Source organism: Anarhichas minor, unplaced genomic scaffold (assembly GCF_050575085.1).
Source record: "Anarhichas minor isolate MPS153535 unplaced genomic scaffold, ASM5057508v1 ptg000058l, whole genome shotgun sequence".
Classification (NCBI taxonomy): Eukaryota; Metazoa; Chordata; class Actinopteri; order Perciformes; family Anarhichadidae; genus Anarhichas; species Anarhichas minor.
Window position 1 is genome coordinate 6,289,859 of NW_027466504.1, and position 23,125 is coordinate 6,312,983.

The window sequence follows — 23,125 nt, forward strand, 5'->3', positions numbered from 1 at the left end:
ATGAAGTCATTTGTGATTCAAATCCTATGCAGCTACTTTACGCGGCGATGCTTTCGTAACGCGATGTGCAAGATATTATACGAAACTCTGTCATCTCACAACCTGCCCTCTTCTTTAAGTCTCTCTTTTGCCGTTTGTCCACTGTTGAATATGGAGTTGATCACATGCATGCAGCAATCTCCTGCATGTAACCGCCTCAGATTGTTTGCTTTTTCTATCAATATCAAGAATGTAATTTTGGGCATTTTGCAGTTTTTTTCAAGAGTTCTCAACCTGGTTTCTATGACAATGCTTTAAGAACACGCAGGCAGTTGTGGTTTTTCAATTTATTTCAGTCATATTTTTGAAAGAGAAGAGCTAAACCTTCAAATCAAACAGGTCACACTGTACTTGTATGTTATATTCAATCATCACATGTATTGTAGACCAATAGGACTTCTCCTGCGGTATGCTTATGATAAATAAATAAAGGCTGTGGCATAAAAGTCTTCTGATGTAAAAGATCGTGAAACATTATGAGGTCAGACTGTGAAAGGTCACCCATGAAGTCAAGCTGTCTTTTCCATTTCTGTCTTGCATTGTATTTTAAGATTTCAACTATAAGATAAAACAACTCATACACACAGCAACTCTGGACACAAAGTGCTTGTGCATCAAACTCCTCATAGTGTGTATTGTGTGCTCCAGTCTGTGTAGAACATTGTGCTGCATTATACTGCTGTGATGATGACAGGGGCTTGATAAACTCTGGTGATTTTATCAAGAGATAAGCAGCACAAACAACATCCGCTAAAACTTGAGACAACAGTATTCTATAAAATGTGTTAAGATCACAGTTCAGAGGATGTGGGTTGTTTTTGTTCTGTTTTTCAAATACATTCAAATGCAATTTTGTGTCATCTAAATAATGGATATATTGCATATCTGCAGTGACACAGGCATATGGGTTAGTCATGCTAAAAGGAAAATGTGAGAGGTATTAGAGGAAGTATATAAGATCTGATAAACTAGTAAAATACATTTGTACAGTGTGCGTATGCTAGCTGTGTGTGATCTTGTCTGATAGGTGCACTGACAGACGCATTGTCATAGTGCTAGTACAATGAAATACATGTCATTTAAATATTGCAAATACTTCTATCATGAGATGCCATCAGTCCACTGAATTGTCTGCATATTTTCCCAACTTAATGTCAACTAAAAGCAATAGTGAGCCTCTCTGAAACACTAAGCATGATTAACCTTTGCTGAATGCCACTTTTTGCCAAATTATTCATTAGACATATTATTTATTAATTATACATTATTCTTTCCTATTCTTAAGTCAGAGCTGCGGCAAACGTTCCTCTGTTTGAAACTGACAAGGATAACCATTGGCTTTTCAGGACCATGGTCAGCTCAGGAATCATTGACAACTTTAACTGGAAGTAACGTCAGCAAATACAATTAAATATAGTGAAAATGCATGCCCACTTTAGAATAAGTGTAACAAAGTCAAACTAAGATAATTTGATTGCATTTATAGAAGCAAATCCAGTTAATGGCAATTGGAAGATATCTAGCATGCATACAGGCGGATTGAGCGTATAAGATCACAACACCAATCAGTTAATGCGTTTCTGTTGTGTTTTAGATGAACTAGAGACACGTAGGATGCAACAATGTATCTAACATTATTCAGAACTATCTCTTTCCGATTTTTTTTCTTTCCATTCGCTTCCTCTTTTAACGTGCATTTTGATTGGCTCTCCGAGATGCTTCTAGCCAATCAGCCTCCGCCTGCTGTGGAGGAAGGAATAAATGGAAGATGGCTCCTCATATAAAAACAGTCTTCTGGGTCGCCCTCAACGTGCTTCAAAATAACTCTTTATACCTTAATAGGTTGAAATATTTATCCGCGAAGAGTTCTGAGGGGTAACGTCAGCTATAGATTGATATGCGAATGGTATTCAGCGATATTTCGTGGGAGAAGATACCGAAGATACAAGCGGGACAACTTTGTAGCCATGAATCGGTGGTGAACTCCCTCCGTTCGGTAGACAGAGTGGGGCTGGTCACAAGCACACAGCCTGGGCCTCGGCTAGCTAGCGGCAGCTGCTAACTAGCTAATGACTTCATCTAGCTGCTGTTGTCCGCCGCATTGGAACTGTTAAACAGCAGAGAGGAACACTTCTCAAATCACTGGTTGCCTGTTGAATGTGGGGCGTAAAAAGGCCATACAATAAGTGACCATGGCTGTATCAAGGTAAGAGTGGCTGCCTATGTTCACTCTTGTTTTATCTGTTCAAATTTCCAAACCAATTAACGCTAGCGAGCTAACCTGCTAATATCTGTTAGCTTTTTGATATTGGCAAAGGATGGCCTGGCGGCGGCCGACTAAAGTTAGCCGGCATGCTAGCGCAGAGTAACGCTACAGTGTACAATTGTAGTCTCTATTCGTAGCACACGTTCGCATGCCGAGCACATAGTTAACTCAATTAGGACTCATGTTTACTGCAGGTGCGAAATGTCTGTTAACGGGGGAAAAATTCACAATTTAGTGCTCTGCTGATGCTCTTTACTTAACAAACGGAGTCCGTTATAACGTTATAACGAATTGTGAAGTTGGGTTAAGAAGGCCAGTTTACAAACACGAGACAGCACTATTGGCTACCTGTAGAGTTTACTTATATTGATGAGGGTAACTAGAACAGGGACGCTGTGAAGTCTCACATTTAAACAAACAGGCACGTCAAAGTGCAGCCTGTCATCTACGCTAAAGTTTGGTTACTCTTTGAAAACACGTTAGAGAATAGGCTACTTCTCTTAACATTGTTTTTATGTTTACTTGGCTGGTGTATTCCGCAGTGATTGTTGTGACAATTCCACGTGGTGTCAATGGGCCTCTTTTGCACAGCAAAGCGGACTCCTCTGTAGTTCAGCCCAAGTATTAGTGGAATACATCTCTAATCCACTTCACGTTTTATTAATAGACTGCTAATGACCTCAGTGGAAGACCAGGTTCATTAGACGGGTTACCTTGGTGCTAAGACACACTAGGGCTGGGCATTATGGGAAAAATCAAATATCACAATATTGTTGACCGATTACCTCTGATATTAGTGCTTTTGCATAATATTTAGACACTGAGATTTTTTTTGATGATTAATCAAAAGTAATGTGGATATGATGACTAAGTGGGTGAAGGCAAATAATAGAACAACCTGGTTAGTTCAGATAATTACATCATTTTACCGTAATGCAGCTTTTTCAAAACCTGGAAAAAATGCCAGATAACAATATAAAAAAAATCCAAGACAATGTCTAGTCTCATATCAGGATATTGATATATCGATATAGCCAATCAATTGATAATACATAATGATTTTATCTATACAAATAATTGTCAGTGTTACCGTGAGAGCATTTGACATATGGAATTATATAATACATTTTATATATATATATATTTATATTAGACTGTAATGGGGGGAAAAAGGTCATATCAATGTACAAAAGACAGATTTAGATCAAATATTCTGGTCCTATCATCGGGTTCAAACCTTTGAAGTGGTCTTTTCACATTAGAGTACCAAAAATTAGAGAAGAGGAACCAGCGTGTTTGTTCAATGCTGCATGTTATGCATGATAATATCTCTAATGTTTCCATAATGGGACCTTGTTTGTTTTTTTGTCACCTGTCTTTAGACTCGATCGTTTGTTTATCTTGCTTGACACCGGGACAACACCAGTAACCAGAAAAGCAGCAGCCCAGCAGCTTGGAGAAGTGGTCAAACTCCACCCACATGAACTCAATAACCTCCTGTCAAAGGTGCGTTTGATAGCTCAGTCTAGACTGTCAGTCATGAGCCTCCAGAAGATAATGTAAACCTGGGCGTATTGGACTGTCCATGCAGTCAAATCTGTGGAATCTTGATAATGTCCAACAGTGTGATTCCTGCTGAGCTGGATGTGCCATGGTAGCACCTGGATTTAATTTATTTTGTACGTTACTCTCACCTTGAAACTGTAACAAACCGAACGTCATGACAAAAACAGCAAGGGCACACTTGTCTCTTTCCTTCTCTTTGCACTTTTAATTTAAGTTGTACATGTAGTAGCCAAAATCTAAATGTATTTTCTGTCAATTACCAGGTCTTGGCCTACCTAAGGAGTCCCAATTGGGACACTCGAATAGCAGCAGGCCAAGCTGTAGAGGCCATTGTAAAGAATATTCCTGACTGGGACCCGACGCCCAAGCCTAAAGAAGGTGAGTGTTTTCTGTCACATTTGAGCGACACTGAAGCGATAGTTCAGGTTGTTTGAAGTGGGGTTGTGTGAGGTACTTGGGTATAGGTGCACCCCCAGAATGGAGACTGGAGCAAAGCAATGCACTGCTGTGGATGGGGTGGCAAGACATCTAAAAAGGCCTATTTCACTAACCTATTTCAGTTTAAGTGAAGGTGATATTTCTGAAGTGGAACTGAACTGCAAGTGAAACTTGTCTATATTGTCTTGTGGCTTTGAAGAAGTTTCAGTTAGGTTCCCCATCATAAAGGGCTTCTTAAAGGCAAGATAAAATGGGGAAAATATTCTAAATACTGTATAGCGTTTACTTAAATGGATATTGGCAAACCCACATCAAATAAATCAAACCATCCCTGTAGGCGGAAGGTTATGTGCCAAATGCAACACAATTTCCAGTTAATGTGTGTGCTTTTTTTTTTTTTTGTTCCTGCCAGTGAAAGATGTTACAGTGAACTTAGCGGCAAGAACATATTTGAAGACTCAGCCAATTTGGCTCCAGGGCTAATTGATACCGTGCAAGATTTGCTGTTCAAACACATACTGCCCTCTGTTAGTTAAGATGCCCTCTACAGTGGGTCCTCACACTAGCAGCTATAGCATAATCTTACATTATTATGTCAAACATGGTCCCAAACTAATAGATCACTGTGTTTAAAAAAGAAAAGTTCACATAGACACCAAAACATCAGGAAACTGCCTTCTCCTCTTTTGTTTGATAAACAATAAAGTGATGTAATGATTAAAGAATGCTCCTTTTGGCTAGACGGAGCCCAGTTAGTCCACTTTGTCCCAGCAGGTTAAACCCTCACTTATTACCATTCAGTGTAACTAAACGCAACGTTACAGCGCATTAGCCGCAACGTCTCCGGTTTGATTCCAGCAAGGGACCTTTTGTTACCTGCTGTACCCTCACTTCTACCAACTGTCCTCACAGAGCACATCAGAAAGACGGCTTTGTAACAATTCTGCTTCTTAACATTAACAATAACGTTGAGTTATTTTTTTTTCTATGACCCCTCGTCATTGTACGGCCTCCATTTTCAGATTCGTCCATTGTGTACACAATTTAAAAAAAAGAAAAAAAACAAAAAAAAAAAAAAAAAAAAAAATTTGCACAGTTATGTTTGGTAGAAATAACACGCTTGCTCTTAAATGCAGGCATTAGTGCGGACACGATCTCTGATTCAATACGTAGTTAGAGGGTCACGTGTGCTGTTCTGAGACTCCTCTGGTTCTTTCCTGTAGAGTCCAGTGAAGACTTGTCTCCAGAGGACTCCGCTTGTGACCGCTTGACTTTCTACCACTTTGACATCTCCCGGCTTCTCAAACACGGGGCCTCTCTGCTGGGATCCGCAGGGGCCGAGTTCGAGCTGCAGGATGACAAAACTGGTTTGTAGTAGTTATTTTTTGTTCTGGTTGCAATAACCTCCACGCTGTTAACGCTCTCAATTAACATGCATTGTGACCTGTGGAAAGTGACTCGTTTGAGCCGTGAATATTTAGTTCTTGATTATTCTTTGTGGGGCACAGACCACTGGGCAGCTTTGAATTTGAGCTCATTGGAATATTTTGCGTCCGTACTGTCCAAGCTGCTCGTTTTGACTCGAGGAAAAGGGATTCTGACTTGACTTTTTTGTTTGCTAAACAAACTTTTTCAACCACATTTACTCCCTATCCCATGAATCCCACACTTTAGTGTTGTGAAAAATGGTTATTAACTGAGGTTGATTCTGACATAAATACCACACAATAAACTGGGCTCCTTAGCTGTGAATTTTCATTTAATTTGAATAGGGGAAGCTGCTCATCCTCACCTTTTACAGTGCTTTCCACTCTTAGTCGACTAATCAGTGGTTTTGGTCTTGGATTTCTTTAATTGATTTCTCCTTTTTGTTGTGCTTTTTCATACTGAATGACTTTTTTCAAAGCACGTCTCTGCTAAACACAATATTAAAAGTGGTGCTTTTGTGTGAGTCTTTGCAGAGAAACTCAATAAAGATGATTAAATTAACAAATTGATTAGTTGATCAAATTGTTTCACAGGCAATTGTGTAAAAAAAAAAAAAAAAGTGCCTTTTCAGGAGCCGTTTATGACACTGTTCCTGTGTTTATTTGTGGCCCCAGCATTAATCGTGTTTGCCATTTAGCTCCCGCATGTTCACATACAGATAATCACTATTCCTCCCACAGCTACAATGTACCGTATTTTCCGCACTATAAAGCGCACCGGATTATAAGGCGCACCTTCAATGAATGGCCTATTTTAGAACTGTTTTTATATATAGGGCGCACCGGATTATAAGGCGCATAGAATAGAATAGCGTCGTAAACGTGTCTCTTGAAAGGTGCCATTTTGGGGTCTTTATACACACAAGTGGTGTTGGACTAGGAGTAAGCACAGTACCGGTGTTTACCGCGGTGCGGCTTTGTAGTTTACCAGTCGTACTGAAACATTTTGACAGAGCGCCGTGTACAACCAGTATGGATCAACCAATTAACCAATTGATCCATATATAAGGCGCTCCGGATTACAAGGCGCACTGTCGTTTTTTGAGAAAATTAAAGGCTTTTAAGTGCGCCTTATAGTGCGGAAAATACGGTACTTGTTCTTCAGGCTCTAGAGTTTTAACCTGATGTCCTGTCATCATTTCTTTCTTTTTTTCTCAGCCGAGATGGACCCTAAGGAGCGTCTGGCCCGCCAGAGAAAGCTCCTCCAGAAGAAGCTGGGTCTGGACATGGGCGCCGCCATTGGCATGGACACCGAGGAGCTGTTCAACGACGAGGACCTGGACGACAGCTGCCCACCCAGTGGGCTCACAGCCCACGGAAGCAAAGGCACAGCTGGATCCAGCTCCCGCAACCACGTGGTGGGTCTCATTGTAACCCGTTGCCTTCGATTCAGCAGACCCACGAGTATGCACTTTGTGTCCCTTACTGCCAGCTGTAGTCTTGGATGGGCTATTAAGTTTAAGAAATAGGTGAGTATAATCAGAAAGGTGAGGCAGGAAATGGGCATCTGTTTTCACTGCTTCTGCCAGCAGGTGAATGTTGCCCTGTAGTGAGATACTGGGGCTGTACGCCATGGCCGGATGTAGCTGGCTAAGTTGGAAGAAGATGCGGTAAAGGGTGTCAGTATTTCAGTGTGGTTATACAATATGATAATTCACTTTTTTATATTTCTCCTTGATCCACATGTAAGATGTCAAACATACCACTAATAATAATTGGCAGCTGCACTTGAACTGGCAGTATAGACTCGAGGACTTGGTACTTTATACATTATGAAATGATGAATGGGACTTGTGCATGAACGGAGAGGGAGACTGCAGTTAGTCGGAGGTTAGATTTACTTACTGAAGTGATGCACCACTTGAAGATTTGTGGCGCTTTGAGCCACAGAATGAATTCATCAAATGAGTCGTTCAGTAATCTCGTCTACATTATGGTGCGTGTTGAGTTCAACCTTAAAATGAATAAATCGCCTCCGCCGGTTTCTTTTCAGCCCATTCAGGCTGCTGACTTGATCGACTCTGAGTTCCGGCCAGGCATGAGCAGTCGTCAGAAGAACAAGGCTAAGAGGATGGCCAAGCTAGTGGCCAAACAAAGATCCAGAGACGTGGAGCCAAATGAAAAGAGGTAAAACGATGCATGCTGTGTACCTGAAACATGTCCGGTTTATCAAACACTGGCTCTTTAACAAAATGATACATATTGAAGGGGCTTTTTTTCCTTCATATACAAACAAATGTGTATAAAGGATCAACTTACCTAAGATTTTTATTTTGTGACCCATCCAGTTTCAGACTTTTTTTTTTTTTTTTTTTTTTTTTTTTTTTTTTTTTTTTTTCATTATGTAAAGTTTGATTGCGTCTAATGATAACATGATCCTCTTTGATCTCTCCTCTCTTTAAGTAACGACAGCTTTGAGGGGGAACCTGAAGAGAAGCGAAGAAAAACAACCAATGTTGTCATTGACCAACCGGCAACTGAGAACAAAGTCTTGATAGACAACGTTCCAGACGACTCCAGTCCTTCAGAGGAGGTAAGGAATCCAAAACAATTCCACAACTCACTGATGTCGAGCCCTGATCCTGTAACTGATGTCTCGTTGCTTTGTCTTTTTAGATACAAGAGTGGCCTCTGGAGAGCTTCAGTGAAGAGCTCTGCAATGACCTCTTCAATCCGTCATGGGAGGTAAAAACAAAGCGCGTTTTAAATTGTAGTTGAACACGAGATTGTGGGCTGAGTAATAGGTGACCAGTGCAAAATGCATGTAAACAAGTTCAAATTGTATCGTGTGGTTGTTTACAGATCCGTCACGGTGCAGGCACAGGTCTTAGAGAAATCCTCAAGTCCCATGGTGCTGTGGGCGGGAAGCTGGTGGGAAGCACTGCAGAGCAGGTACGTCTAACTTCATCCTCAGGGCTGTTTCAACTGGTCCATGAGAATTAAATGTGACACAAACTGTCCGATGCTCTGCTGTAGATGTTGCGGCAGCATCAGGAGTGGATAGAGGACCTGGTCATCCGGCTGCTCTGCGTCTTCGCTCTGGACCGCTTTGGAGACTTTGTATCTGATGAGGTTGGTCGTCTTTTGTTTTGTCAACTGAACAGAATGTCTGAGGATGCAAACAGTTACTGACACAAGATGAGACCTGCAGTGTAGGAAAGGAGAGGACAGATAACCAATCACAATTCATATGCTAATTCTGACAAATTCACGGAAATGTCTGAACTGGAATTCTATTTTTTTATTTATTTTTTTTAGTGTCTGCTAAATCTACTTGTGGAAGGCAGTGGTTTTTGGCATTCACACTTGCATCGTAATTCTAACGGTTACGTGTGCCAACTGGTTTGATGCATGGTATTTATTGCCTACTGTAAAGAGGCTTTTGTGTAAAGTGTAATATCTTTACCTCATCACTCTGTCAACACTGTAAAACAGCAGTCAGTTTAAAAATGACGAAAAGGAAGAAAGGTGTTTTTTAAAAAGAGACTCAGGAAACCTCTACTTAGATATCTGTGAGTTACATTTCCTTGTGAAACAAGCAAACGTCTCCAGTATATAGCAATACAACAACACAACCTACAGCCTTGATAATGACCATAAAGGGGAGCTGGATAGATGTAGGGACATTGTATTTAGGTGGTCGTGTTATAAGTGTGAATATTTCTGCAGGAATTTGATCCTTTGCTCGGTGAAAAACCATCTGGTATTTAGTCAATGTGTGCAAGCTCAACCTGAGAGGAGTTGTCGTGTTAGGTTTCATTGGTGTGCAGTGTAACGAACGTGTGCTCAAACGGTGTTCTATGTCCTACTGATGGTGGCTGACCGGCTCACTAGACCGACATCATCCAGATGTATCTGCAAACTGCGGAGTATAATTAGTCAACCAGCTAAATTCATGCAATTGAACTCTTTCTTTTTGTCTCTCCTGGACCTCCCTCTCTCCCTTTGCCAGGTGGTGGCCCCTGTCAGGGAGACGTGCGCTCAGACACTCGGCGTGGCCCTTCGCCACATGAACGAAACTGGCGTTTCCATGACGGTAGACGTCCTGCTGAAGCTCCTAAAAGAAGACCAGTGGGAGGTCCGTCATGGAGGCCTGCTCGGGATCAAGTACGCCCTGGCTGTCCGACAGGTACCTCCCGTTCTGTGTGTGTGACGAGCTGTTGAATAAGCGTAGCAGGGTTCTACAATGTATTCCGTTTTGAGCGCCATATGGTTATGAATGTCAATTGTGGGGGTGGGAGCATATGTGTTTGGGCAAATGGTTTTCTATTATGGTCTAGAACCATACCTGCTCCTTGTAAGGCTATTCCTTCTGAACTCATACATCTATGTACTTTACTTTTGTGTCTCAGGACCTGATCGCCACCTTACTGCCCCGGGTGCTCCCTGCCATCACTGTAGGCCTACAGGACCTAGATGATGACGTCAGGGCCGTGGCAGCCTCCGCCCTCATCCCTGTGGTGGAAGGCTTGGTACAGCTACTGCCTAATAAGGTCAGGGAGGAAATAGTAGTGCCTTTTTAAAATAATATCAAAGTCTCCAAGTTTCAGCTTGTGTTTTCAAGTCTTGAAATTGATTTTTCACATGATCCTCATTTTGGGGGGGGGGGGGGGGGTGTCTTTCTGTCGTTGTGAAACTCTGTGCCCGTGTCTCTCAGGTACCCTTTATCGTGAACACGCTGTGGGATGCTCTTTTGGACCTGGACGACCTCACCGCTTCCACCAACAGCATCATGACGTTGCTGTCCTCGCTGCTCACCTACACACAGGTCCGCCAGTGCAGGTCAGTCTCTCAGAGGTCCACACAGAAGATGCTACGGCCTCAAAATCGTGATTGTTTTGTTTGTTTACAGCAGAAACAGAAAGTACACTTTCTTAATGGTCCAATGGACAAAAGAGGCCTTTGTCTACAGATTCAAGTATACGTTCAGTGGCCATTTTATAAGCTACCGGAGCGTCTTCTTTAAACGGTAGTTCTTGAAGCTGTACTCTACATAACTTATTCTGTAAAGCCTGCAGTTGGGCTGGAGATTTGGTAACTGTTGACTTAAAGCATAGATTAGAATACATGTGCTTGTGTTCCAGGTGAAAATCTCTTTGCCATATGAGGTTTGATGGCCTTAGCATATACTCTGCTTCACAAGAAGCTCACTATAGTGAGCTGGCTCATCTATTGTCTCCTCTGTGGTGTATCAGCAGTGGTGGCTGAGTTTGAACTTGATTTACATAAAAATCACACAACCAGACGACGCACGCCCACCACTGAGCAAACTTTCTTCAAACACACAATTAGATGGCCACTGACTCTTAAAGTCTAGACAGAGGTTTAGTGTATACCCTTGTTCCAAGGCGGTATTTTATTCAGGTTTTTTTGGTTCTCTGAAATGATGGCCCTTTGTGTATTCTGTCCACTCTAGCATGCAGCAGTCATTAACAGTCCTGGTCCCTCGGGTTTGGCCGTTCCTGAGACACACCATAGCATCAGTGAGACGGGCAGCACTGGAAACCCTTTTCACGCTGCTGTCTAAAGCTGACGAGGTAACGCTGACCAACGCCTCATATGATATCTGAGTACTAATCAATCTCATACAGGATTTAACAAAGTATCTGAAATGCACACATTTCCATAACAACTAAAGCTTTTTTTATTTGTGAATGCTGTGTGTTGTGTCTGATAGGGCAGCGTTTTATCTTTTAATTTATTTATTTTTCTTCAGAGCTGTGCAGTGTGGATCAACCCCATCCTACAAGAGATGCTGCGGCACATCTTCCAGTCGTGCATACTGGAGAGCAACGAGGAAATCCTTGAGCTGGTTCATAAGGTGTGCTGCATCACCCACACTGTAAAATCACCAAGATTGTTGAAGTTTGACTATTGGAAACGATACTGAAATTTCATCCAAGAACAAAGAATTGAAAGAATTGAACGTTCTGATGGGAATTGGAGAAGTCTTGCTTTTCTTCTCTTGCATGTGGATGACCTCTTTGGATTTGGTCTTGATCTGTGACCGTGTGTCTCTGGGCAGGTGTGGATGGAGCTGCTGTCTCAGGCCCCGCAGCAGTACGTGGTGGCAGCCAGCTGTCCGTGGATGGGCGCCTGGCTCTGTCTCATGATGCAGGCCTCGCACATTCCCATCGACATCAACATGCTGCTGGAAGTGAAGGCCCGCTGCAAGGTGGGACACTTTGTGTATTCATACCTAGATGAGACTGAAGAGTAAGACTCATCTCGTGTATTTAAAGTTCATGCAGCTGTGTCCTCGAATGCAAACCGATGCTCCAGTCCATGCACGATAACTGCTAATTGGTAGCAATTTTAACCAGTGAAATGAATGTTATTTTACATTTTAATATTCAGGAAAATTAATCTGAAGCTCTTGTTTTTTCAAATGTGTAAGTTTATATGCGTGTCATATACCATGCAATACATCCGAGGTAACACAAAATATCAGTGTTATAACGTCAGTAGGACATAACTCAGGACGGTAGGGCGTATCTGTCGCAAGTTGCATGCAACGGGTTCATGCAAACAACGCATGTGACTTCAAGACGTCACACAAAACAGATGAGGTTGCTAGGTGACAGTCTGGTAACAGCCCAGGCCTGTATGTCTATGTTTGAGCCGGAGGACCTTAACAGTCCGGGGGAGGAAATAGAAAAGTAACAGAGGCACCACGCTCAACCTGACAACTGAATAGCCAGTTTGTTTAACGAAATGGAGCTCTGTAGGAGTATGCCGTTAGAAATGAGAACCGCTTTAGTTTTCATGCACCAAAATACATCCAGTACATGCATGTGCACATATATTTGTATCTGAAGCAGAGAAAGAGACCAATGTTTTAATTTAGTGCTTGGTACTTTGCCTGTGCAAAGCAACGTTTATAATGCCACAAGAGATGTACGTTTAGGTCCACTTTTTAAGCGAATAACTGTAATAATGAATGTTGTGTTGATGCAACAGGATAAGGCGGGTGCAAAGGCTCGTCTAGGAACCAATCAGGTGAAGGAAACGGTTGAGTATATAGCCGGTGCAGAGACGGTGACGGACGACCCACTGACGCGGGACTACGTAGTGGTCCGTTCTCGCCTCATGGCTGCCAAGTGAGTTTTGATTGTTGCATACAAAAGGTAAAACGTTGTCAGTCCTGATCGTGAGGTGAACTTGTGATTTTCTCTCCCAAAAAAAACAAGAATTGCCAGATGAATAGTTTTTGTTCTGAAAGTGTTTCCCTGCGCTCCTTTGTGTTTCTGTAAACCAGATTGCTGGGGGCTCTGTGTCGGTGTATCTGTGACCCTCAGCTCAATGCTGCGTCTCAGGAGATCCGACCGGCGGAGTCTTTAGGCCAGCTGCTGCTCTTCCACCTCAACTCCAAGTCTGCCCTGCAGCGCATAGCTGTGGCTCTGGTGCTTTGCGAGTGGGCCGCAGTGCAGACGGTGAAAAACGCTCAGACACTTGGAGCTGGTTGTTGCGGATTTACAAATCTGAGCACTTTTTTTTTTTTTTTTTTTTGAATGTAGTATGAGCAATTGACTTGTCCGGTCTCTGTCTTTCAGGATTGTCAGGTGGTGTCGTCGATGGTGCAGCCTCGTCTTCTGGCCGTTCTGTCGGAGCAGCTGTACTACGACGAGATCGCCATCCCCTTCACGCGCATGCAGAACGAGTGCAAGCAGCTCATTGCGCTGCTAGCCGATGCCAACATAGACCTGCAAGACCGCCTCAATTGTAGCGTTTTCACTATTGATCAAGCCAATGAACTGGTGAGTGCAGCCACACGCATAAGGGAACTGAATTAGAAATGTTTAGGTATTATAGAAGCTGTAGTTCACACTGAAGGCTGAACGTCAAGGTGTTGGGCTACTATTATTATGATGCATCATCCAGCTGTAACTTGGTTTCCGTCCAGGTCTTTATTTCCTGATCCGACGGCTTGATTCTCATCTTCAAAGGTCAATGGATGTTGCACTCCGTAACAGATGGCCCCCATTACAGTCGCTCACATTCTCCCTCCCTCTTGTTTCCTAGGTAACCGCCATCTTCACAGAGTCAACGGCGGGTCTTGACGTGAAGTCCGATCAGTGGCAGGCGCTGGACGGTAAACGGCAGCAGGCCCAATCCACGGTGACGGAGACCAACACGGACTGGCTGCAGCTGCATCTGCGCGTCCACATGTTCACGGCGTGCGCAGTGATTAACCTGCAGGTGCTTCCCGAAAAGCTCAACCCACTGGTCAGGCCTCTCATGGAGACGGTCAAGCGGGAGGCGAACACCCTCATCCAGGGGTACGCCGCGTCTTTTATAGCCAAGCTGCTGCAGCAGTGTGCCGGACGCTTGCCGTGCCCCAACCCCAAGATCATTAAGAACCTCTGTGCCTCGGCCTGCATGGACTCCGCCGTCACGCCTTCATCCGCCTGCCCCGTTCCCCTCACACAGGAAAATGCCAAAGGTAAGAGTCGTAGAAGCTGAGGAATACTTTTCAGTGATTTTACTCAACGCGTCGGCTACTAGCTGGGTTTCAAAATTGGGTGTTCTTTGACATTTCAATCATTCTACTGACTTAAATAGTGCACTCCATTTAGATTTCATCTTATGATGGGCTCATTGCATCGGTGGAATATGGTCTCAGACGAATATAAAATGCAAGTGTTTAATATTCCAAGGCACACTGTAGGGGTTTGTGCAAAATTTAAAATGCCTTTTTTTACATGGCTATATATGTAAAATAACAGACGTGGTGCGAGCGACAGGACTCTTCACAGGGATTGTTCTCTGTCAATGTGTAAGGCTGTTGGTCAAAAGCGAGTAAGTGATGCGTCATCAGTAAAGGGAAAAAGGAGGAGGGGGAATGGAAGGAGAGACGACATGGTGTCTTTTTTGTTTTCTATATTTGTCAAATTTAAAAGTGCAATAGCATCCCTCGATATCATCACATGTAAAGTGCTTGCATGCATGCTACTCACCATATATATATATTTTTACTCCTCCTTCATAGCCTTAGGCGGTGGGTTGGAGAAAGATTGCATTCATCACATGGTCAACAAAACCTGCGGCATAATCACCCTGTACCGGCACCAAAGGGCAGCGTTTGCCATCACCAGTAAGAGGGGTCCCGCCCCTAAAGCCCCCAAAAACCCCACCACAGAGCTTCCTCCGGGCAGCACCATCGGCACTGATAACGACGAGGTACAGAGGACCTCTGCACTACATTTTGCTCACATCAACAGATTCTGTTTACCCCTTTTTTCTTTTTAAATATGATCTCTTCCCTTTTCAGAGCAAGAAGCCGTTTCTTATTCAGAGGCGAGGGGCGGAGTTCTCCCTGACAACAGTTGCCAAGCACTTCGGTGCAGACTTCACCAAATCTCTGCCGTACTTATGGGAGAACACAGTGGGACCACTGAGGACAGTGGTGACTGAAAACCAACAAATTGGTATGTTGATTGGGTTTATTCTCTGATAGACACGGAGTAACAAGTATTTATTGGTTTGACAATAAAATATCTATCAATTCACTTAATTTCACCAAGAGAATTCACTCCATACTTTGTGTATTGTGTGCTCTAGACAGGGAGGTCCAGCTGGAGAGGGGAGACGCTGCAGCTCAGGAACTGGTCAACTCTCTACAAGTGCTGGAAGTCATGGCCGGGGCCATGGCTGCTGAACTCAAGCCTTTGGTACGACTGCTCTACTTCTATACCGCCGTTTACCCAGGTCCTCTCATTGATGGAAATTCTAATTGCACCATATGGAGACCTAACAGTTGAATATTGCTGTGGAACTGCTCCTTGGGCCATCAAAGTGTCCATTTCAGGGAAAGTTCATGAAGGCATCTTAAACCAACTATTATAATGCAAGCAAATCATTTTTTTTCCTCTCTAGCTGCTGGAGCACCTACCCCATCTGTTCACCTGTCTGCAGCACCCGTACACAGCAGTGCGTCACATGGCAGCACGCTGTGTGGGCGTGCTCAGCAAGATAGCCATGCTGGAGACCATGAACCGCTTCCTCGGGTGCGTCCTCCCCTGGTTGGCTGCTATTGAAGACTGCACCAAACAGGAGGGTGCCATCGAGGCTTTAGCCTGTATCCTTCACACGGTGACCCTTTGATTCATAGCAAAATACAAAAGCTTCCCGTCACAGATGTGCGGTAATGCTATTTCTATCGACCTTGTAGTTGCTGCCGTGTCATCTCCCCACAGTACCGTCCTTGACTAGCGTGTCTCCAGGTGTCATGGAGCAGCTTGATGTGGACATTGTGCCCTACATTGTGCTGCTCGTAGTGCCGGTGCTCGGCCGTATGAGCGACCCCAGCGATAGCGTTCGTTTCATGGCCACACAGTGCTTTGCCACGCTCATCCGCCTGTTGCCCCTCGAGGTTAGGAGCTCCCCAACAGACATGCAAACCGACTTAATCGCTCACTGGCTATTAAACTAATAACACAATGTCGTTATCCAGCGCTTTGCTCCTAAGCGTTTTTTTCCTCTGTTGTCCACCAGGCCGGTATACCAGACCCTCCGGCCATGTCCGCTGACCTGATCCGCCAGAAGGCCAGAGAACGCCACTTCCTGGAGCAACTGCTAGATAGCAGAAAACTGGAGAACTACAAGATCCCAGTTCCAATTAAGGCTGAGCTCAGGAAGTACCAGCAGGTGGGTGTCAGTTTTCAGGCTCCTCTGCAATACCACCTCGAGCAGCAGCTCAATGATTCCCATTCTATTGTTGTTTTTACACATTTAAACAACTCCTGGGATACTTCAGTGTTTTGTGCCTGAGCTGCCTCTTCACCTTGACTCTGATCATTGTTCTGCCAGATTCAGGGATGAGGTCTCTGCTTTGCTGCAGGCTAGCAATGTAAAAAACAAAAGAGAGACACTGACATCAAATGGTTTTCTTGACAGAGTAACATTTTAAAGCGGTCAAATGGAGCCGGTGTATGTCTGCAGGTTCCTTCTAGAAATGTTGGCAGCTCTGCTGAGACCAGCCACCCGTCTCTTGAATTCATTGAGTGGTGCAAAAAGCCAAATTCATTTGTTAGTGCTATTGGTCAACACACTGCTGCCGTGTCCTCAACCGTAACTGACTCAGGAGGACATGTTCCAATGGATGGGCTGCTTTTATTTATGATTTCACTGTGGGTCTCTGTGTCACCTTGCAGGACGGAGTGAACTGGCTGTCCTTCCTGAACAAATACAAGCTGCACGGGATCCTGTGTGACGACATGGGCCTCGGCAAGACTCTGCAGTCCATCTGCATCCTGGCAGGAGATCACTACCTCAGGTAGTCCGAACGGCACCGTCACTGATGATTAACTCTACAGCGTCAGCACACGGACTAATCTCCTCCGTCAGTCGACACACTATATATCTATATGTTGTACCGTTCGGACACATCACTCGTATGATTGTTCCCTCTGTAGTAACTTCACAGCTTTAAGAACTGTAGAGAGTTTATCATCGAGTAGTTGGATATGAGTCCAAATATATTATCGATTTAAGCTGTTGTTTATATGCTGGTGTGTGTGTAATCAATGTCAGATATTAATATCTACTAGTAAATCACAAAGTATTGAACTAGTTAAAAGAATTAGGAGAGCCTTAATGATTGTGATTAAGTTCATGTAAACAGTCGGTAATGCTAAAACAATCCAAATATCAACTTGAGACTGAATTCTCGTCAGTTGTCTGCATGTTTTAACATGAACTATTTCCAAAAAAACATGATATGAGATGAAATGTCTCATTTTAAGATGAACCACAAATACAAAGCACTGTTAGATTTGTAGGCAGAAGAGAAGTACATTTCCTTTTAAGATGTTGAGCTTGTTATGTAGAACATGATGAATATGAAAAGGTCTTGTATAATATGCTATTCATGTATGACTACAATGAGCCTGCCACATGCTGTGCTGCGAGACAATGGACAAAGCAGAATTTGACAGTTTCAGCATCAACAGTGATTTGTCCCAGTTATTTTTTATTTATTTTTCTTCTTTAAAACTCTCCTGCGCAACTAAACTCAACTTTGCCTTCTGTGTGTTTGATGTCTACTCAGGGTCCAGGAATATGCCAGGACTAAGGCCCCAGACATCAGCCCCCTGCCCTCTCTGGTAGTGTGTCCTCCCACACTGACCGGCCACTGGGTGGACGAAGTGAGCAAATTCTGCACCAAAGAATACCTCAACCCACTGCACTACACCGGGCCTCCTACTGAACGAATGCGGTAAAGCTTAGTCAGACTAAAAGCCTGTAAGCGTGCAGAGAAAGATTTCTGTCCCCATCCTGACAAAGCACCTTTTAATGTTGGTTTAGATTCATTATTACACGCTAACTGTAGCGTACAGTATACAATGTCTCATTTATGTCCTCTCACTGAACTTTTCCAGGCTGCAGCACCAAGTGAAGAAACACAACCTTGTAGTAGCCTCTTACGATGTTGTACGGAATGACATCGACTTTTTTAGGTGCATATCATTTCATTCTAAAATCTTGTGTTGTGTTTTTGGAAGTGGAAGTTTTTATAATAAGTTTTCTATATTTTAGGAATATCAAATTTAATTACTGCATCCTCGATGAGGGTCACGTCATCAAGAACGGGAAAACCAAACTCTCCAAAGCCATCAAGCAGTTGGCTGCCAACTTCAGAATCATCCTGTCAGGAACGCCCATTCAGGTGAGCTCACAGCTGTTTTTAAATGTTCCTATTTCTCCTTGTGTTTTACTCGACGGAGCCTGAATATTCTCCACTGTTGTCTGTCCCCCCCAGAACAACGTCCTGGAGCTCTGGTCATTGTTTGACTTCCTCATGCCGGGATTCCTCGGAACAGAGCGGCAGTTCGCCGCTCGCTACGGTAAACCCATCCTGGCCAGCCGGGACGCCAAAAGTTCCTCACGGGAACAGGAGGCAGGTGTGTAAATATTGCTTTTCCTAGCATCCCAATATTTTTTTTCAATGAATTTGCTCATATAGACGAGGACATCAGCGGTGGTTAATATCGCTTCCTCCCTCTCAGGTGTCCTGGCGATGGAGGCCCTACATCGACAGGTGCTACCCTTCCTTCTGAGGAGGATGAAGGAGGATGTCCTCCAGGACCTTCCTCCTAAAATCATTCAGGACTATTACTGCAACCTGAGTCCTCTACAGGTACTTCGGACCCCCCTCCTCTTATATAATTCTTGGTTGGACGTAAAGTGACTGGTCTCCACAGGAACCACAACTAGACAATGGCCCAACCGCCGTGTAACAACATGGTTTGCTTTCTCACTACCTGCAGGTTCAGTTATACGAAGACTTTGCAAAGTCTCGAGCCAAGGCCAGTGTGGAGGACAGCATCTCTGATGCGTCTACAGGAGAGGAGGAGGAGAAGCCTAAGCTGAAGGCCACAGGCCATGTCTTCCAGGTACTGGGTTTATTTTATGTTTCTGGATGTGTGTCTACCTGCTCTGATACAATAGTTAAAGGTGGTTATTGTTAATACTTGGTGTATGCCTTATCTTTTGCAAATGCATCTCTTTACCTGCGTTCGTTCAGGCTCTGCAGTACCTGAGGAAGCTGTGTAACCACCCGAGCTTGGTGTTGACCCCGCAGCATCCCGAGTACAAGCGCATCAGCGAGCAGCTCGCAGGTCAGAGCTCCAGTCTGCGGGACCTCCAGCACGCGCCCAAACTCTCCGCTCTCAAACAGGTGAAGTGCAGGAAGTCTTATTTTAGAGCCACTGCATCACTTCCGCCTGCTCGGGCCACAGTTTGGAATCGGCTCACATATGTTTTCGTGAAAGTAATATGCTTGCATAAGAATGGTGATAAAAGATGAGGCAACAAGGTCTACACACACTTCCACGATTCTCGATACCCATTTAATACCAATAAACTAAACAAACATAAATCCAATATCATTTTACATGCACTCCTTTATTACTGCTTGCATACTAGTTTTTGATGATTTCTTACTAATCCCAGAGGATCCGGTTCAAGTTTCTCGCCAACAACTACATTTTACAAGATTACATTTGAACACATCATGATAACTTTATAATGTACACCTCCACCCAATACAAATTTTTTTACAGCATCATAATGTAACTCAATTTAACCTCCATACGTTACCCGTTAGCTCCGTTTCTCTTTTTTTTGGGAAACAGATTTAATGTGACCCATGGGAACACAGTCTTGACCGATCAGATTGTTTGCCCCCATGGTATCACTATTATTTTTCTTCTTATCATCCTGTTGCAGAACTACACGGTAGCTGTCTCATGCTGCGGCGCTGACCTGTTTTCTCTTCTCAGTTGCTGTTGGACTGCGGTCTAGGAAGCGGTGGAGGATCGGAGGGGGGCCCAGAGGCCGTCGTGGCCCAGCATCGTGTGCTCATCTTCTGTCAGCTCAAGAGTATGCTGGATATCGTGGAGCACGACCTCCTGAAACCCAAACTGCCCTCGGTCACCTACCTGAGGCTGGACGGCAGTGTGCCGGCCGGCATGCGACACTCCATCGTTTCCAGGTCGGTGGACTGATTTAAGTCGCTTCTTTGGCTCAGAACTCCACCTCGCGCTGCCCGTTATGGTTCAAATCTCCTCCCCCTGACTTTCTTCCCTCTGGCTCTCAGGTTTAACAATGACCCATCCATCGACGTGCTGCTGCTGACCACCCATGTCGGGGGCCTAGGTCTGAACCTGACGGGTGCGGACACCGTGGTGTTTGTGGAACATGACTGGAACCCCATGAGGGACCTTCAGGCCATGGATCGTGCCCATAGGATAGGACAGGTACATAGAGCAGAATGCAGGACACACACGGCTACATAAACCGCTCTCTGAGCGTGGACCACATCCCAATAACATCTACATTTGGGATTCTCAACAATCTGTAACTTATGAACCACTTCTGTGTGAAATAAGTTATGTCACTGCCTGCCGTTATGAATCCATATTTAATGTATTCGGGGTCATATTTCCTCACCGCACACTTTGGAGCTTTTACTGGCACACAGTTGTCTTCATCACTATTTCGTTTGAAAAAAAAAAACAATTGTTACTGGTCATTGAAATTGTGCTTTTTAATTTGACGTCTTCATTTATGTGAATTCCTGAGCACATTTAGATATAAACATAACTAGCTTTTGTAAACTGTAAAAAAAAAAAAAAAAAGTATTCTACCCATTTGGTAGTACGTCCTCGGCCCACTAGGTGGCTCTCTGAGGCCCAGTGGTGGAGAATAGCTGCTTTAGATCATCTGCTTTGATAAATTCCTGTTTCACTGAGATGACACTGAATCCAAGATGCTCCTGTGGCTCCCAAAGAAGGATGTGACGTGTCCATCAGTCTCCTTGTTGCATTATTAAACGCAGCCTCGGATCGTGTGACACTGCTGCTCTTGTATGAAACCAGTGATGCAAGAAGGACCCAAGTGAAGTGAAATGGGGACGGGAGGCCCCGTCCCACAAGTTCTAAATACCTTCTTTTAACATTCCCCGTTGTGTTCGTACCGTGCAGAAACGGGTGGTGAACGTGTACAGGCTGATCACCCGGGGCACACTGGAGGAGAAGATCATGGGCCTGCAGAAGTTCAAGATTAGCATCGCCAACACCATCATCAGCCAAGACAACGCCAGCCTGCAGAGCATGGGCACGGACCAGCTGCTCAACCTCTTCAGTCTCGACAAGGTGAGACTTCTGACGGTGTCCGTCACGGAGACGCATGTTGGTGGAGATCTAAACAATGTCTTTACAGTCGGGTATAAATGTAACACCTACCTCGTTAAAACATTGATAATAAAAGAGTCGCCTAGCTCTGCCTCGTCCTGCTGGCTGAAGCAAGCCTGGGCAAAAGCTAGAAGTAGCAGCTAGCATGTCTTAGCTCGCAAAAAGTGATTTTTAGAAAGTAATGACGCCATGGCATTGCCTCCCTAAACCGGGGACAAGTCCGCCAGCACTGCGTAACTGATTGGCATACTGACCACAATGAGGCCAGATGTCATTATTCAGATACAGATCACACATTAATGCAGCAGAGGTGCCCCGGCTGATGTCAGAAGAAATGATCCCACCTTTAAGAATTATAACATCAGAATTCACAATTTACACACATTTAATGAGTGAGGCTGCTGTTTTAAGGCATCTGGGTTTCAAACCCAGGTTGTTTGTACCATTTTTATTTATTTTTTTAACCTAAGATATAAACTGTACCAGACTGTAGTTCAGTCTGATTAGAGGAAGAAGAAGAAAACACGTGAGAAGATGCTTGTATATTCCTGAAAACACGCCTATAAACTGTGTAATACTCTCTGTGTTTGGCTGAACTGTCTTGTTTATGAATGCCTTTCAGGGGGAGAAAGGTGAGCAGTCGTCGTCTACCTCGGGGAAGTCCTCCATGAAGTCTGTGCTGGACGGCCTGGGGGAGCTCTGGGACCAGCAGCAGTACGACACGGAGTACAACCTGGACAGCTTCATGCACTCACTGCAGTAGCACTGCATGACACCCCCCCCCCCCCCCCCCCCCCCCCCCCCCCCCCCCCCCCCCCCCCCCACACACACACACACGCACAGCCTCCATATGCTGGCCGAGCAGGACCCTGGTCAGAGTGCCGAGGACACGCCCGTTGCTGCATTCTACTACCACTCACACACACACTTTAAACAACCTAACTATAGGAAGTCACTGATGGGGAATTGTTACAAATGTCCCAAAGCAATAACTAAAACACAGCCAAAATAGGAACTAAATCTTTATTTTTTTGCTTCAGCAATGATGATGATGTCTGTACAAGGTCAGACACCCTGTAATTCTATGTTGAGCGCAAAACCACCCAGGTTTTCAACAAGCCCTCTTTAGAGGATTTAATGGTATGATGACGATGCGACAAACGCCTCCAGTGTTTTAAATGGTCCATAGGAGTTTACAGCACTGTCACCACTGTAGTACAGTGTTGCTGCTGTGGTCTCTCAAGCATCCAGAGCATCATACTTATAGTGGTCTTTTGTAGTAGCGGCACCAGGTGCTGCTTTTACAGCCCGCGCCCTCCTCCCACGTCGCATTGCCAGAGTATACAGTGTTAACTGCTTCAGACACCTGTACTGCCCCCCACTACCACTCTCACATCCCCCCCCCCCCCCCCCCCCATCATCACAAGGTCTTAAAAGCACTGCGATGTCGTCACGCCGCTCTGTGGCCATCAAGAGGCTTTAGCGTGGCGTAACGATGACCTGGGGAAGCACTGCGCTCGAAGCAGCATTACAGAGACGGGACACGGGGCCAAGCTTGTCACCAGTATTTTAAAAAGAAAAGACTTGTACATATTTCTGTAGTTGCTGCTTTTTGTTTATGACTGTGGAATTGG

The 23,125-nt window shown here is 44.4% G+C and overlaps 1 protein-coding gene across 1 annotated transcript; it reads left to right on the forward strand.

Moving 5' to 3' along the window:
* The first annotated feature begins 1,778 nt into the window (after window positions 1–1,778).
* On the forward strand, window positions 1,779–22,278 carry btaf1 (BTAF1 RNA polymerase II, B-TFIID transcription factor-associated). The gene is made up of 38 exons (XM_076077368.1): window positions 1,779–2,245; window positions 3,688–3,811; window positions 4,135–4,249; window positions 5,533–5,676; window positions 6,955–7,154; window positions 7,790–7,923; window positions 8,200–8,329; window positions 8,413–8,481; window positions 8,599–8,688; window positions 8,773–8,868; window positions 9,749–9,925; window positions 10,149–10,289; window positions 10,454–10,578; window positions 11,213–11,333; window positions 11,513–11,617; window positions 11,822–11,971; window positions 12,757–12,896; window positions 13,055–13,229; window positions 13,350–13,553; window positions 13,819–14,239; window positions 14,786–14,976; window positions 15,068–15,224; window positions 15,358–15,467; window positions 15,673–15,874; window positions 16,020–16,168; window positions 16,291–16,443; window positions 16,950–17,071; window positions 17,846–18,013; window positions 18,177–18,254; window positions 18,334–18,463; window positions 18,557–18,698; window positions 18,804–18,934; window positions 19,065–19,190; window positions 19,322–19,474; window positions 20,079–20,290; window positions 20,396–20,555; window positions 21,282–21,452; window positions 22,114–22,278. The coding sequence occupies exons 1-38, from the start codon at window positions 2,232–2,234 to the stop codon at window positions 22,252–22,254; spliced, it is 5,571 nt and encodes a 1,856-aa protein (XP_075933483.1). The 5' UTR covers window positions 1,779–2,231; the 3' UTR covers window positions 22,255–22,278.
* Window positions 22,279–23,125: the final 847 nt, after the last annotated feature.